The sequence below is a fragment of the Cyanistes caeruleus genome, chromosome 3 (assembly GCF_971803275.1).
Source record: "Cyanistes caeruleus chromosome 3, bCyaCae1.hap1.1, whole genome shotgun sequence".
Lineage (NCBI taxonomy): Eukaryota > Metazoa > Chordata > Aves > Passeriformes > Paridae > Cyanistes > Cyanistes caeruleus.
The window spans coordinates 102117213-102131391 of record NC_141703.1 but is presented as its reverse complement, the minus strand read 5'-3'; the positions used below and the strand labels follow the sequence as shown (position 1 = coordinate 102131391).

Genomic DNA, 14179 nt, shown 5'->3' with positions numbered 1-14179 from the left:
TCTATTAATCCAGCTTAATCACAGCCCCAACACAGGCTGGAGCTATTTTTCTAGCTGCAGGCCATCTTTTGGGGAGAAGCATGAAAAAGAATTGCAGTACCAGTCCTCCTGAAACTGGATTTGGAGCCATCAAAGCAGTAAGTTCTTCAGGCAAATCTTATTGCCCAAACATTCACATTTGAAGCAATATAGATTTGATGAACAATGAGCAAAGGAGTTTTGAGGCTGGGAAGGGCACTGGGGTTTAAACCAGGCTCTTAAAGAAAACCAACACAAAGAAGCCACTGAGGAAGACATACAAGTTGAGAGATACAAATCAGTTTTATTTTATAAAGACAGATGAGCTTTCCTGCAATTGCCAACACAGCTTTAATGTGTCATTTACTCTGGGATATTCTGGTCTTGCTTATTTTAAATACCTGGTCAAGCAAGGATAAACCAATGCTGTTGTGCTCGCTATAAAAATATAGTGGGATCTGATCTTCCAAAACTAATATGCTCAAAAACCTTAAGGATTTCTAATGAATTAGGTTGAAATTGCAATGAAATGCTTTCTCCATTTAAAGACAGTTGTAGACTTTTAATGGCCACAGCTGTGCAGGAACTGAAAGGCTCTTGAAAACTGAAAGCACACTTGATCCATTATCTCACCCTCAAACCTCCTGTTCATTTCTCTTCCACTGCACTATTTCCAATGTAATTTACAGGGGCTGAATAAACATAAACACCAAAAGGAGAAAGCTATGCCATCTGTACAACCTCCTTCCTCACAGCCACAAGGTGTGGTCAATGCTTCATCAGCCCCGTGATGCTGTCCCACCTCACACCACCTGCTACATGGAAGGTGGCAGAAGTGGAAGAGAAACACAGGAATCATTTAAGGCTAACTAAAGATACATCCATAGAAAGCCCATCTGAGCAGCTTTGTGCAACAGATGCAAAGATCAACTGTAGTGTTTGACACATTAATAATTACAGGGGTTAAATAGGAACAGCAACACAACATTGGGGAGGAGAACTAGACTTCATTTGGTTTGTGCAACCTGAGAAATAAACAACTAATGAAAAAAAAAAAAGTCCCACTGATGCAGTACAAACCTAATTTCACATGTTGCTCAATTGCACTGAGACGCTTCATGTTCACCTATGAAACAGTGACTTCACAACTACTCTTTGGGTTGCTTTGAAAAGTCACCATCACACACAAGCTAATGCTTTTCTGTTACACAGGAATACAAGTGTGTGTACAAACAGGCCTGTGCTGCCTTGAGTGCGCACAAGGTGCAAAAATGACCTAAAGTTACTGAATTGCACCTGAAATTATACTGGTATCAGAAGATGGTAGAGGGCCCAGGACAGATTATCTTATGCTCATCACTACAAAGTGCTGTTCTTTCAGGTGTTCCTTTCTTCCTCTCTAGGCCAAAGCACAACAAGAGCTTCCTACCTATTCCTTCCCAAAGATGATGGCAGTGCTTTGAGCTGCTGCAACACCTCCTTTGGGGAAGTTTTCGTGAGGTTGGTACAGAGGAACTCATTTGGAGAAGACACTCATGGATGTGTCCAACTTTGCACCTGAAATCATGTTCAGTGTCTCAAGATCTCCAGGTGCTCCCATCTAGCACATCATCCTGGGACAAACCAAAGCCAACAAATCACTGCAGAGAGGCTTGATCCAACCACTCAACTGCAGACACAACCATTAAAAGCTAACTGAAGGAATGTGAATATAGTTTTACTACAATCATTAAGGCGTTACCTGGAAAAATGCATATTCTAGAACAGTGCTATTATGTATACTGGTTCTCACAAACACATTTTGTTTTGACAACAGAAAGCTGAGATTATACATATCTGTATTTTAAAAAAGTTAATTTCAGCTAGCCTTATGGTGAAGTTAGGAAACTAGACTAGACTAGGTGGTGGGTTCAAAAGAAAACATAAACCAGGGAGAGAAAAAAAAGCCAGGCATGATGAAGTATTTTTATTCTGCTATATACTTTTATATTTCAGAGCTCACAGCTGAGCCCAGATTCTTGGGTATAGAATATAGAAAGCGAGAGTGAAAGCAATGAAATCCAAACTGAAACACATACCAGGAATCACAGAGCAGGCTGCAAATTGCTTTCCCATTAGTGCAGCTGAACACATGTGGCAGTGGTAACCTACCCAACAGCAAACTCTACCTCCAGCAAACCACTGGAAGTTTCTTCCCTCAAAGTATAGATGGTTAAAAGAAAAAAAAAAAAATAAAAAATCAGATGACTAATTTTAAGTGCCTCCTTTTTAAAGAGGGTGAAGCAATTCCACACATTCACTTAATTCCAAAGTGCTTCATTCCCAGTCTGGGTTTTTTGGAAGATGTCTGAAATATCTCAGAGCACACTGTCCCCACTGCACACCCTGGAGGGTAGCAGCTGAACCCCACTTTTGTTCTGGGTTCATTAAGTCTCTACTAATGAGATCTGTGCCCAACCTAATCCCTGGGGATTGGTCAGGATGAAATTATTACACAGAACCTTAGAGGTGATTTACTCCTCAAGGCTTCCACTGGTAGGAAAAGCAAGTATGGAGGAAAGGAGGAGTGAAAAAAACCCCAAATATCACCTCTGATTAACCAGATGCAAGGAAACTGCAAAAATCACACAGATGCTCATTCTCTGGCAAGTTCACACCACCAAGTGAAGAGTCCTCAGTGCAAACTAGAACTTCAAAGGCTACAGAGCACAGCCAAAATAAAGTTGTCCAATTGTAACAAATATATGGTATTTCTCTTAATACTGACTACATTGTTCAAGCAAACACAGTACATGTACATGGGACAATGTAAAGACATCAAAAAAGTATTTTAAATTAAAGGTTTTTTTCCTTCTGAAAAGATTAAAATTAATTTAACTCTAAATAATAATTAAGAACTTAACAAACATTCATAGAAGGTGCTGATCAGCACTAGAAGTTGTTTTCAGGAAAGCCTTTAAAAATGGATTCCAATGCCCAAGAAAAGAAACCCACAAAACCTCCAACAGATCATAAATACTGGACATAAAAGGACTTAAAGTGGAATGAAAATTTACCTGGGCTGTGAATACACCATGATCTTGTGTTATTGTGCTCAAGTCCATTTGTCTAACACCATAGGAACAGCTTTAGCTTTTTTTATTTTTATAATTAATATAAAGAATAAGTGCAATTTTATTTCTATTCCAGATCACTGATTTCACCTCAATGTCTGCTATTAAATCCCTGTCCGAGCTCACTTGTCCGAACTTTTACGAGGTCTGCGGAAGCTGGACATGTTCTCATTCAGTGCACAGATCCTTCGAGAGAACTCCTCAAACTCCCCTAGGACTTGTTCATCACACTCAACTGCTACAGCGTGTTCCACTGGGATGGAGTTAAAGTCTTCCAGCTGATCTCCTGTGCTGAACCCTGTTGCTTCCATACCCATGATCTCCTCTGCCTGCTCCACAGTGCAGCAAAGCACGGGGTTGAGTGCAGGCTGAAACTCACAGGGCTGTTTGTTGCTCATGGTGCCAGAGCACTCACCAGGCAGAAATGCCCCATTTGTTGCACTAGAATGTCCTAGGAAAGATTCCTGCCCGTCTTGGGTATTGTTTAAGCTTCCATTTTCTCCATTTAAACTACTGCACAAGTCCTGGCCTTTCTTGGTATTTCTTTTGGAGGAGTCCATAGAGGTGTCCAAGGAAGAACATATGGGTCCGGGTTTTTTATCCAGCTCTCCAACATGGGCTGTGACAGCAACAGGCTGTGTTAAAGCAGAGCTGTAACTAGGAGAAGGAGTTTTGTACTGTAGTCTCTCATTTCCTGTGCTGGCTCGTTTTCGGAGTCCTTTATCTGGAGAAGGAAGCCCACTGGAAAAGCCAATATCCAATCTGCCAAAGCTAGAGCTCTGTCTCTTTGGAACAGGAATTGCACTGGATGTATGGTGTCGGTCACTACAAAAGAAGGAAAGAATAGGTCACACCCATCAGGCATGCTCATGAGCAATACAGATGTTTAACCAAAGGCTGAAACAATTGTTTTACCGCAATTCTAGGCTCTGTTTGACCAATGACTTGTATGCCAAAGTGCTAAAGCACTATCAGGTTTAGTGCCATATCAACCACAGAAGACGCTCCAGAGGACAGCTATACTGAAAAACAGTGAGGCTGTATAGGAACATTTACACAGCTCTGTGGTTTGGCAAGCCAACCACCCAAGAAATCATCACATTATCCTAATTCATACTGTTAACACCATTTTATAGGACCAAACTGCACTTTATGAAATATTACTATCAACCATATATTTACGTATTTATGGCCTGTACTGGGTCATCATAAACTCTTCAAAAGTGAGTATTAATGGCTGAATCCTCTATGAGCAAAGAATCCAACAGTGGACTTCCCTGACAGCTGCACAAAGGAGAAAAAACACACCAACTTCACCATTTGCAGAGGGTTATTCTTGCCAGATCTTCTGCTTTTCTGTGTCAGTCATTCCAAAACTTTTTGGACAAATGCCAACCTCTATTTCTTAAGGAACATGAACCAATCAAGCCTAATTTACAAGTCTAATTTACTGTTTAATACAGTTCCACAAGACACTTGCACTGTCTCAAGCTCTGTAATTTGGAAAATCCACTTTATGTCATGTTGGGTATGAGAATTTTCCTTCATCAGCTCAATACTTACCCAACTATAATCACCACCCTAATATGCAAATAGTATGCTGTACATAAACATAAGCAGCTGGTTAATTTTCCTTCCAAATTAAAAAAATAGTGAAATTCCCAGCTATTATTGATGTGCTGAATATACAACTCTAGGAGTCAACCACTGTCAGTATGAAACTCCTTCATGAACTCCATTTAAAAGCAACTTCTGCTTAAGGCCTGATACATTTTGAGTTTTGTCTGGAAACAGCAGCTATGAGTAGTGCCTAGTGCAGATCCTTTTGCACATGAATTTTCTTGTTTTGCTCCCCTTTATAAATAGAATGAAGTCGATTGCAACAAGTCCCTCTGTGAAGAGTAACAGTCTCCATGGGAGGGCAGTGAGTAGTGCTACTGCTGTTGAATTTCCATTCTCATATTACCTCCTCCCAGGCTGTCCCTAAATGCATCTGTAGGGCTTCTGTCTCTTCCACAAAACCCTAAAATCACCTTAAGGAGAAGCTGTTTTTCAGAATACACAGTTGGAGACAGTGAAGTAGAGAGGTAAAGGCCACACATGAAGGCAGCAGCAAAAATATCAACTTTCTTCTTAGATTTCAACAGCTGTTTCAGACCTCTTGAAAGCAAGCTCCACAAAGCCTTTACAGCTTTGTCTTTCAACCAACCCCTACACCATCAACCACTTATTTTCAGAATGATGTAATATAACAAACAAAAGAATCTGCAGCAGGAGACTTGTGACTGTACTTGGGCAATTTGCACTGCAAATATATACTAGGGATGATCTGGCATCCCTTCCCTCAGTTTAGTGCTTTCTGCCTTCATTTGGAAAAATAAAGGAATACTCTGTATTACTTATTTGATGAGATTCTGTTTATCTTATAGTTAAATGACAAGTTCTAGGAATTTACCCAAATTCCAAGATATGCAAATATTCACAAACACAGATATTCAAGACACTTCACTATGTAAAAGGTCACATCATCCCATTTTTATGTGAACTAATTGCTCAGGACAAGTGATAGCTGAATATACAGATCACTACCCAAATTATAGGACAATTTGCAAAGAAGTAGGTGGTACTTTTCAGTGCAAGAGATGTAAGGTTTTGCTGCCTTTCCCATCCTAGATACACCCATGTTTCAGAGCTGAATTATCTCTCTCTTATTTGGGAAGGACAGTGTATAACAAGGTGATTTGCATGTGTTACCAAAGAGATGTGGCATGATGCATGTCCCACCCTGAGCTACAGAAAGAAGGCCAGCCAGTGGCTCCATGCAACAGAATTTGACTTCCTTCTTCCCTGTTCATTACAGAACTGAGCTCAGAGCACAGGCTGGGAGTATTCTTTTTGTTAAGAGCAGCTCAAGTCTGATTCAAGCCTGGAGGAGTACAAAAAGGAGCCTCCAGGCAAGAGAGTTTTAAGTTTTTGCAGCTCTAGAATAAGCTGTATATTATTTGTTTTTAAGTTTGGACATATCTGACAAATCAGTTGGCCATTAGCATTTAAAAGAGTGAGTATGCAAAGAAGATGGGGTGGACACCATTCCCACAGGAGCTTCTTTTCAAACTCAAGGGCCACTTATTGCAGATGTGTGGATGTGGCACTTAGGGACATGGCTCAGTGGTGGCCTTGGCCTGGGGAATGGCTGGTCTCAATGACAGAGGTCTTGTCCAATCTTAGTGATTCTATGACTGCCATCCCTTTCAGAAAGAAATGGGCCATTCCCAAAAACCGTTGTTGGTGCTATACCCTCTGCAACAATAATGATAAAAATCATTCCACTTGGTTTCTATCAAGATGTAAGGAAATGGAAATATTACTGCTGAATTGGAACTGAGGGGGACTGCAATCCACAGAAACATTTCCCACATTTGAAATAATAAAAACAAAAAATTAAAAATTTAAAGGAAAATTTAAAAAAAAATATTTTAAAACCCTCACCAACCAAATCAAACCAACAAAATCAAAAAAGAACCCCAAGACTAGTTATAATACAAGATTTACTGGAAGGATAGGGTTTTTTTCTCCCTCGTGCAGAGGCAGATGGCAGATGCAGAGATGTTTAGTTCTTCTTCCAACAGTTTATGTTCAGGTTCACCAAGAGACTTCCACAGCAACAGCAGGAACAGTCTCTAGCAGCTACAGAAGTTATGGTACCCTTCCCAGAGTAAAAGAAGAGTTTGACATCAAAGCATTAGATCTGTAACACCTCATACAGCAGTGAGGGCATCCCATCTCCCCTTCTAGACAGAATGACTAGAAGGTTTATAGGAAATTCTGCCACTTCTCTGGGTTTTATTTAATCATCCACAGGTTAAAATAGGTATTTAGGAGACTAAAATCTAGTTCAGGAAGAATTTCAAACTGTACCTTGTGGATTTAAGTACAGATGTGCGTTTTTCAAAATAATGACAAGACTATCTATTCTTTACACAATATTTGAGTGACAAAAACTCTTGCCTGGAACATAAGCAGTCAGAATTTGGCCCAGACAAGTTACACAGTGGCCTGAATAGCCTATAGATATTAGATATTATAGATATATAGGTATTAGATATTATTAGATATAGATATTATAGATTCAATAGGAGTAGACCCTCCTATTGAATACATCACTTTGCAGCACAAGATGCAAGACCTCACAAAAATAAGTGCCATCTCAGATGAGAAGGACACGGAGGGAAAGGAGAGCTGAAAGCAGGTTTAATCCCAGCTTCTGAAGTTGCAGAGGCATACTGTTGTGCAAAACACAGGTAATTCTAGGAAAGATCAAACCCAAGGCAAAGTCTCTTTGCCGTCTTGAACGAGTAATACCTCTTATCCGTTGTGCTGTGTCTCAAACTTGTTCAAATTAATTTATCTTAGGCTGGACTCTTTAAAGGACAGACTTCAGAATGGCATAGGACTGCCTAATCAGCAAACCCCAAGTTACATGCAGAATAGTTGAGGTCATTTGGCTTGTTCAGCCTGAAGGAAGCTGAGGATCTCCCTGCAGTCTGCAGCTTCCTCCCAAGGGGCAGCAGAGCAGCAGCTCTGATCTCTGCTCTCTGTGACCAGGAACAGGACCCAAGGAAATGGCTGGAGCTGTGCTGGGGAGGTTTATGTTGGTTATCAGGAAAACGTTCTTCCCTCAGAGGGTGGTTGGGCACTGAACTCCCCAAGGCTGTGGTCACAGCTGCAAGGCTGTCAGAGCACAAGAAGCATTTGGACAATGCTCTCAGGCACAGGGTGGAATTGCTGGCGTGCCCTGTGAGGGCCAGGAGTTGGACTTGATGATCCCTGTGTGCTCCTTCAACTCAGGATATTCTGTGATTCTTTAGAAAATGTTGATCAGCTCAATTTAGGCACAGCAGCAACTCTTCTATGAAGCAGAAGAAATTTAAGTGTCCAAGTAAACCAACTTGAAAACTGAGGTGTCTAGCACAAGAAAAACAGCTTTAAAAACTGTTGCAGTTGATGTACAAATTTAAATTCTCCCTCAAAAGAAAATTCCTAGATTCCTTTGTAAAACTAGACCTTACAGGAAAAAAGGTGAGAAACTAGTTTGCAGGACCAGGAGAGTTTTTTAACAGGTTGTTAAGACAAGGCTACTCAAGCTAGCATGTTAGGTATGCCTGAATAATACCTCTTTAGGCCAGCAGCCAAAAAATCTTCCCTTCCTTATTAAATTGAAATGGCAGAACAATCTGTACCAAGTGATCTAAACGTAGCAGCAGTAAGTTGTTCATCTCTCTCATCTACAAAGTAACTTCTCAGCAGAGTACATAAGGGCTCCCCCATAGGGCAGTAAAGCAGGAATTACCCCCATTTATTGTGTAGATATTCAAATTAATGTATTAGAACAAGAAGTGCTTGCAGCCAGATTCCTTGAATGACATGCACTGAAAAGGACCTTAAGAGTTTAAAATCAGGTTTTAAGCTGCTGGAGAAATATGGGGACAGAACTCAGAAACTGTCCATTGTTACCAATAAATATGAATAGGATGGCTTGAGCTTCAGTCAGGAATAAATACAGGGATAACATCCTGTCGTGGTTTTAAGCATTAGCTAAAAATCACCAGAAAACTTACTCATTTCTTGCTGTGAGATATGGATTAGGAGAAGGGCAAAACAGGCTCAAAACTTAAAAGGAATAAAGAAAGTTTATTAATAGAACTACAAGAATAAGAAACTAGAATAAAACCTCCAGAAACCTTTCCTCCCCACACAACCTTTTTCTCTGCTCAACTGACAACACAGAGACAAAACCTGTTGGTTAAAACAGTCCCAATTATACAAGAGTCTTTTTATTAATCTTTGTAGAGAGAGAGGTTTTTTCTTGTAATTTCATGGAGAGTTCTCCACAAGAAAAACAGTTTTCTTGTAGCTTTTCATGTCCATGATTAACAGCTGCCCAGAAAAAAAACTCTGCCATCATGCTTTCCTCCCATTTTTACACCACTCTGAGGGGTGTTCATGGGCCATGAACTCAAGGGGTGTTATTTTAAGGATGAGTTATTCAAAGGCAAAGGTTCTCTTCGTCTGTCTCTGTGATCATCTCTGGGAACAGAGGTTTTCTTCTTTTCTCCCTGGGGGCAAAGGGTCTTCATCAACTCTCATTTCTCTCTCTGTTCCAGCATCTCATGGGATCACAACTCCTCCACCATCTGCTTAGCTTTATTAATGGATACCTTTGCTCAGATCTTTGACATACTTCATTCCCCCCAAATACTCTTTCATGAATTAAAGGAGTTTTTCAGAACATTATTGTCCATCTCCATGGCCTTACCAAAAGAATATTTTAGCTTAATAAAGCATCTCCTCATTCTCCTTCTATCTGAGGCTAGATTCCTTCCCTCACTGACTTTGATGGTTCATGTTTGTCTCTTTACATGTTGATGGCTCCCACTTGCTTCCTTTCTTGGAGAGGAGATTTAAGTCTGCAGGTCTCATCTGGGTAGTGAAAGGGTTAAAATCTGGCCCAAGCCACGGTAGGTATTCATGGTTTTGGATTTCAGGTGTCTCTTTCTCAGCCCAGCAGCTAGGGAAGGAGCAGACAGTTCTGAGCTTAGAGCTGTCTGTGCAGGCCATGGGGGTATGTCAGCAGCCCTGGCCCAGCCTGGCCTAGGGCAGGGGCCCCCCGTGGAAAGGCTTCAGCCGCCCTGCTGGAATAGGACCAGGAAGGCTTCCCGGGAGAGCCACAACAGAGCCTGGCCCCAGCCTGGGCTCGGGGAAAGCCCCTCAATCTCCATATTTCCTGCCCAGGAGCTGCTGGAGGCTGGCTCAGCCCCCTCCCTGCAGGCCAGACAGGCTGCAGGGGGAGTGGGGGCCAGACAGAGTTCTGCTACCTTTCAAAGGCAGAAACAAAGAGAGACAAAAGCTCCTGGGCTTAGGTTTAAAAGGTGGTATTCACAAAGTTGATCGCACTTTTCAGTGGTGATAAACACTGTCAATTCTCAGAAATGGCCAGCTATTGGCCGTGTCTCAAGCAGAGAAGAAACTCCCAGCAGCCTCTCTCAGAATCCTCACTTCTGAGGTTTTGAGGGTGTTCCTCACTTTTTTGCCCTAAATGCCAATCCATCACACATCCCAAATCTGAGAATGGAGGAATGAAGTCAATAGTATGGTTTATCTGCTTATCAAATATTACCTAAGGCAGCTAGATAGAAGTGAGTATGTATGAAGCGCTTTGGAGATCAGCCATTCAAGAGCTAATTGCCTTGGAGCCCAGGAAATAAGAAAGGGTAGTAATCCTCTATTTGAGAGCCAGTTATGATCAGTGAGAAAGTCATCTTCCCTGGATGCCTCTTCTTGATCACAGGGGGGCAACCTAGGCAACAAGCTCAGGCTGAATGACAAGTGTCTACAAGGCAAACATGAGAAGATAAAAGCTCTCTATAGACTTTTAAGTAGAACAATGATCATAGTCTTGCAGGCAAGTAAAACAAATTCATAAGGATTCTGGGTACAGTGAGCTAAACTGTTGTCTCCAGGTGAGAATGGAAATTATACTGAGGTTTTAATTCAAAAGTAATATTTAGACAGAGGCATAGTGTCAGAGTCAGAGTCACAGAGAATATTCCCTTATCTGTGCTCACAGGCTCTGACTGTCAAGAGAACATTGAGTTTAACCTAAAGCCATGAAGAAAGCTTCAAGAACTAAGTTTAGAAACTGAGAATGTAAGTGTGTAAATTAGATAGAATTATATTAAGTCACTGGATGAGAAAGTTAGAGTTTAGGGTTTAAGCTATATTAGTGAATAAGAAACAATATGGAGGATTTAGGGTGTTGTCCTTTTCTCCTTCTTCCTCCTCCTCTTCTTTTCTTCTTCTTCCTCTTCTTCTCTTCTTCTTCCTCTTCTTCCTATTTTCTTCTTCCTCTTCTTCCTCTTCCTCTAGGGTTTTTGGGTAATATTAGGTGATTGGATGAAAGAACCCACATTGCTGGACACAGGTGTCAGGTTATTGGGTTAATAATGAAAATAAGTTACTTGGCAATTCATTATTGGATGGGTTGACACTTAAAAGACCTTGAAGAGATACTTCTTCAGCCCTTTTGCACCTTGTTAGCCTAGTGTGTATAGCTCCTTGTACTCTGTAAATATGTAATATAGATAAGGAAAAATAAATATCCTAAGCCCAAACACAAAAACAAGTTTCTCTCTCATCAATCTCAGTCCCCGGGAAAAGAACTGAACCACCAGTGTCACCCCAGCACCACAGAGCACAGAAATACAAGGTTGCTATAACACCTATGAAAACAAGCAGCTGGTGAAGGGTGTCTTTTCAAACTGTGTTTCCCTTGAGGCTGTCCTGTTACCAGAATTCACAGCATTCACATCAAGATGAAGTCCAGAGAAAGAATCCCAGAATAGAGTCCCAGAAGGGTCTGAGTGGAAAGTGATTTTCAAGACCACTGAGTTCCAATTCCCCTGCCATGGGCACGGACACCTTCCACTAGACCAGGTTGCTCCAAGCCCCATCCAGCCTGGCCTTAAACACTTTCAGGGATGGGACAGCCACAGCTTCTCTGGGCAACCTGTGCAAGGCTTCGCTTCCCTCAAAGGGAAGAGCTGCTTTTTAATGCCTAATATAAACCCACCCTCCATCAGTTTAAAGACATTGTCCCTTGTCCTTTGAGCTTCACAGCTCATAAAATTAATAAAAAAATATACAGAAGTATATAAAAAAGGAAGTAATGTTAGAAAACTATCATCTAGTTACTCAGAAACTTTAGAGACTGTCAAGTCTCCACTGTCCCCAGTGAGAAGGGTTTGGCTTACAGGAGCACAGCTCTTTACTCTAAGGCACAGCCTTGAGCTTAATTGACTCAAGTTGGGCTCATTCAGCTTCCAGCAACAATCCCTTGGTTGGTCTCCTGAGACAACAGACAAGTGTGGATGTCTGTCCAAAAAGAATGGCTTGTGACTTGTGGAGTATAAAAACTGATTTGATTAACTGTCATCAGACCTAATGACTTTTAGTCATCAGGTTAGATGACACTAGAACTGGTTATGCATACAGGTATGTACAGTTCCTGTCAGAAACCAGGATTTCTAAATAAAAAAACAAAACTGAGGAGCCTCTAGTCACCAATTTCAATGTTTCAATTGCATCCAAATCTCAAAAGCCAATTCTAACAGTCTGACTTCAGCTCTAAGTTTTTCTGGCAGCAAAATGACAAAAGTAGCTATTTTCTCTCAAAATATTATTTTTTGCTAGTTAACAAATAGTCAGTTTGAGCATTCTTAGCCCTAAGGCAGAAGACACAGACTCTCCACTGTAAACAGGTAAGATAAAGTGACTGAAGTAAGACACAAACATTTCTGAAATTATTTTCTTAGCAAACACATTTTGGTTGCAGTTTTGATGAAACGTTTCTTTGGTCAGATTCACCTGTGATTATTTAATCTCTCTGCAAGTGGCTCAGAGAAACTGTAAAGCAACACAAGGGATAAAATGCCATTTACAGGCTCAAATATGTATCTCTTCCTCCCCAGAAAATGTTTCCTGTGAGGAACATTACTGAATCACAGCTGGACAAAATACTAAATTTTGATTGCTTGGCCAAAAGCCAAAATCCACAGCTACAGCTCTTTGCTATGAGAATGCTTAAAAAACACCCACAAAAACCTAAACACTATTTGATCATTTTGTGTTGAAAACTATGACCTCATGGCAGTAAGAATACTAAATGAAGGTGTTTTAGCTGGCTTATAGCCATCTGAAATGCTTGAAGCTCCACAAACAGTTCAGAGCCAATATCATGTCAACTGTGCTAAAAAGCAATAATAGTTTCTCACCTTCTTAGAGATTACTGGTTAATAATGTACAATAGGAATAGGAAGGCTGCCAATATGAAGTTAAGACAAAACTGCATCTTTCGGCAGCTAAGAAATTCTGCAACACATTTTTTAAAAATGAAATCTTCATAAATCAAGCCAGTAGAGTTTTCATAGCTAAGAAGTTTTGAGCTCCTCTTGTATCTAGCAGTGTATTAATCAAGACATAGCCTCAAAACACAAATTTAAGCCTTGGCATTCAAGTTTTCTTGAGGAAAGCCTTTAAATGCAGATCAAAAGGGCATCTCCTTGCCTACAGACAAGCCATTCCAAAGGAGTATCTTGCATTTGCCAGCATTAGATAAGTCTACTGTCTATTCACTAAGAAAATATCTTCTTACTGGACTGCTCAGGTTTGCAGCACGTTCTTTACTTTCTGTTAATCACGTGTACTATCTCTCATAAGTTACAGAGTGAAAAAAAAAAAGCTGAATAGGAGAGAAAATGAGTCAGTCTTTTGATTTAATGCAATCATGATCTAAAGAGCCCAAACTTATGAAAGATAAATCTGAACATGCAAAAAGAAAAAAACTATGCTAAAAATGTGCCGGCTACACAAAAGTGGGGATTTGAATGGGACTTATGAGAAACAGGGAGAGCAACTTTTTAATAAGGCAGAGAGGGACAGGACAAGGGGGATAGGTTTTAAACTAAAAGAGGGTAGAATTAGATTAGAGATTGGAAGACATTATTCCCTGTGAGGGTGGTAAGGCCCTGGCACAAGTTGCCTACAGAAGCTGGGGCTGCCCCATCCCTGGAAGTGTTCAAAGGCCAGGCTGGACAGGGCTTGGAGCAACCTGGTCTAGTGGAAGGTGTCCATGCCCATGGCTGGAGAATGGAATAACATGACCTTTAAGGTCCTTTCCAATCCACACCTTTCTATGATTCAGTCTCAAATGCTAGAATAAACCACCTGCTCACAAGAAAAATAATTTAAGACAAAATCTGTGTAGGGTCTTTTCCATCCACAAAAGCTAACCTAAAAACTGAGCTACTTTTCTGGAATCCAGTGAAATTCCAGGACTGAAAAACTGGACACAAAGAGAAGTTTTCCCAAAAGGAAACAGAAAAGATTCGGGGGACAAAAGTAATCACAGCAGGATATTGGTACCAGGAGAGGCACCAATAAGAAGCATAGCATCTCTTCATGGACTGAAGATACCATGAATGCTACCACCA

At 40.8% G+C, this 14179-nt stretch overlaps 1 protein-coding gene across 2 annotated transcripts in view; it reads right to left on the bottom strand.

Annotated features, from left to right (window-relative positions):
- Nucleotides 1-302: 302 nt before the first annotated feature.
- Nucleotides 303-14179, bottom strand: part of UVRAG (UV radiation resistance associated) — a 97843-nt gene continuing 83966 nt past the window's right edge. For both annotated transcript variants that reach the window (XM_023943973.2, XM_086883407.1), the window contains exon 15: nt 303-3956. In XM_023943973.2, the coding sequence (XP_023799741.1) occupies nt 3254-3956 (703 nt within the window). In that variant the 3' untranslated portion in view covers nt 303-3253. The remainder of the gene's footprint in view (nt 3957-14179) is intronic.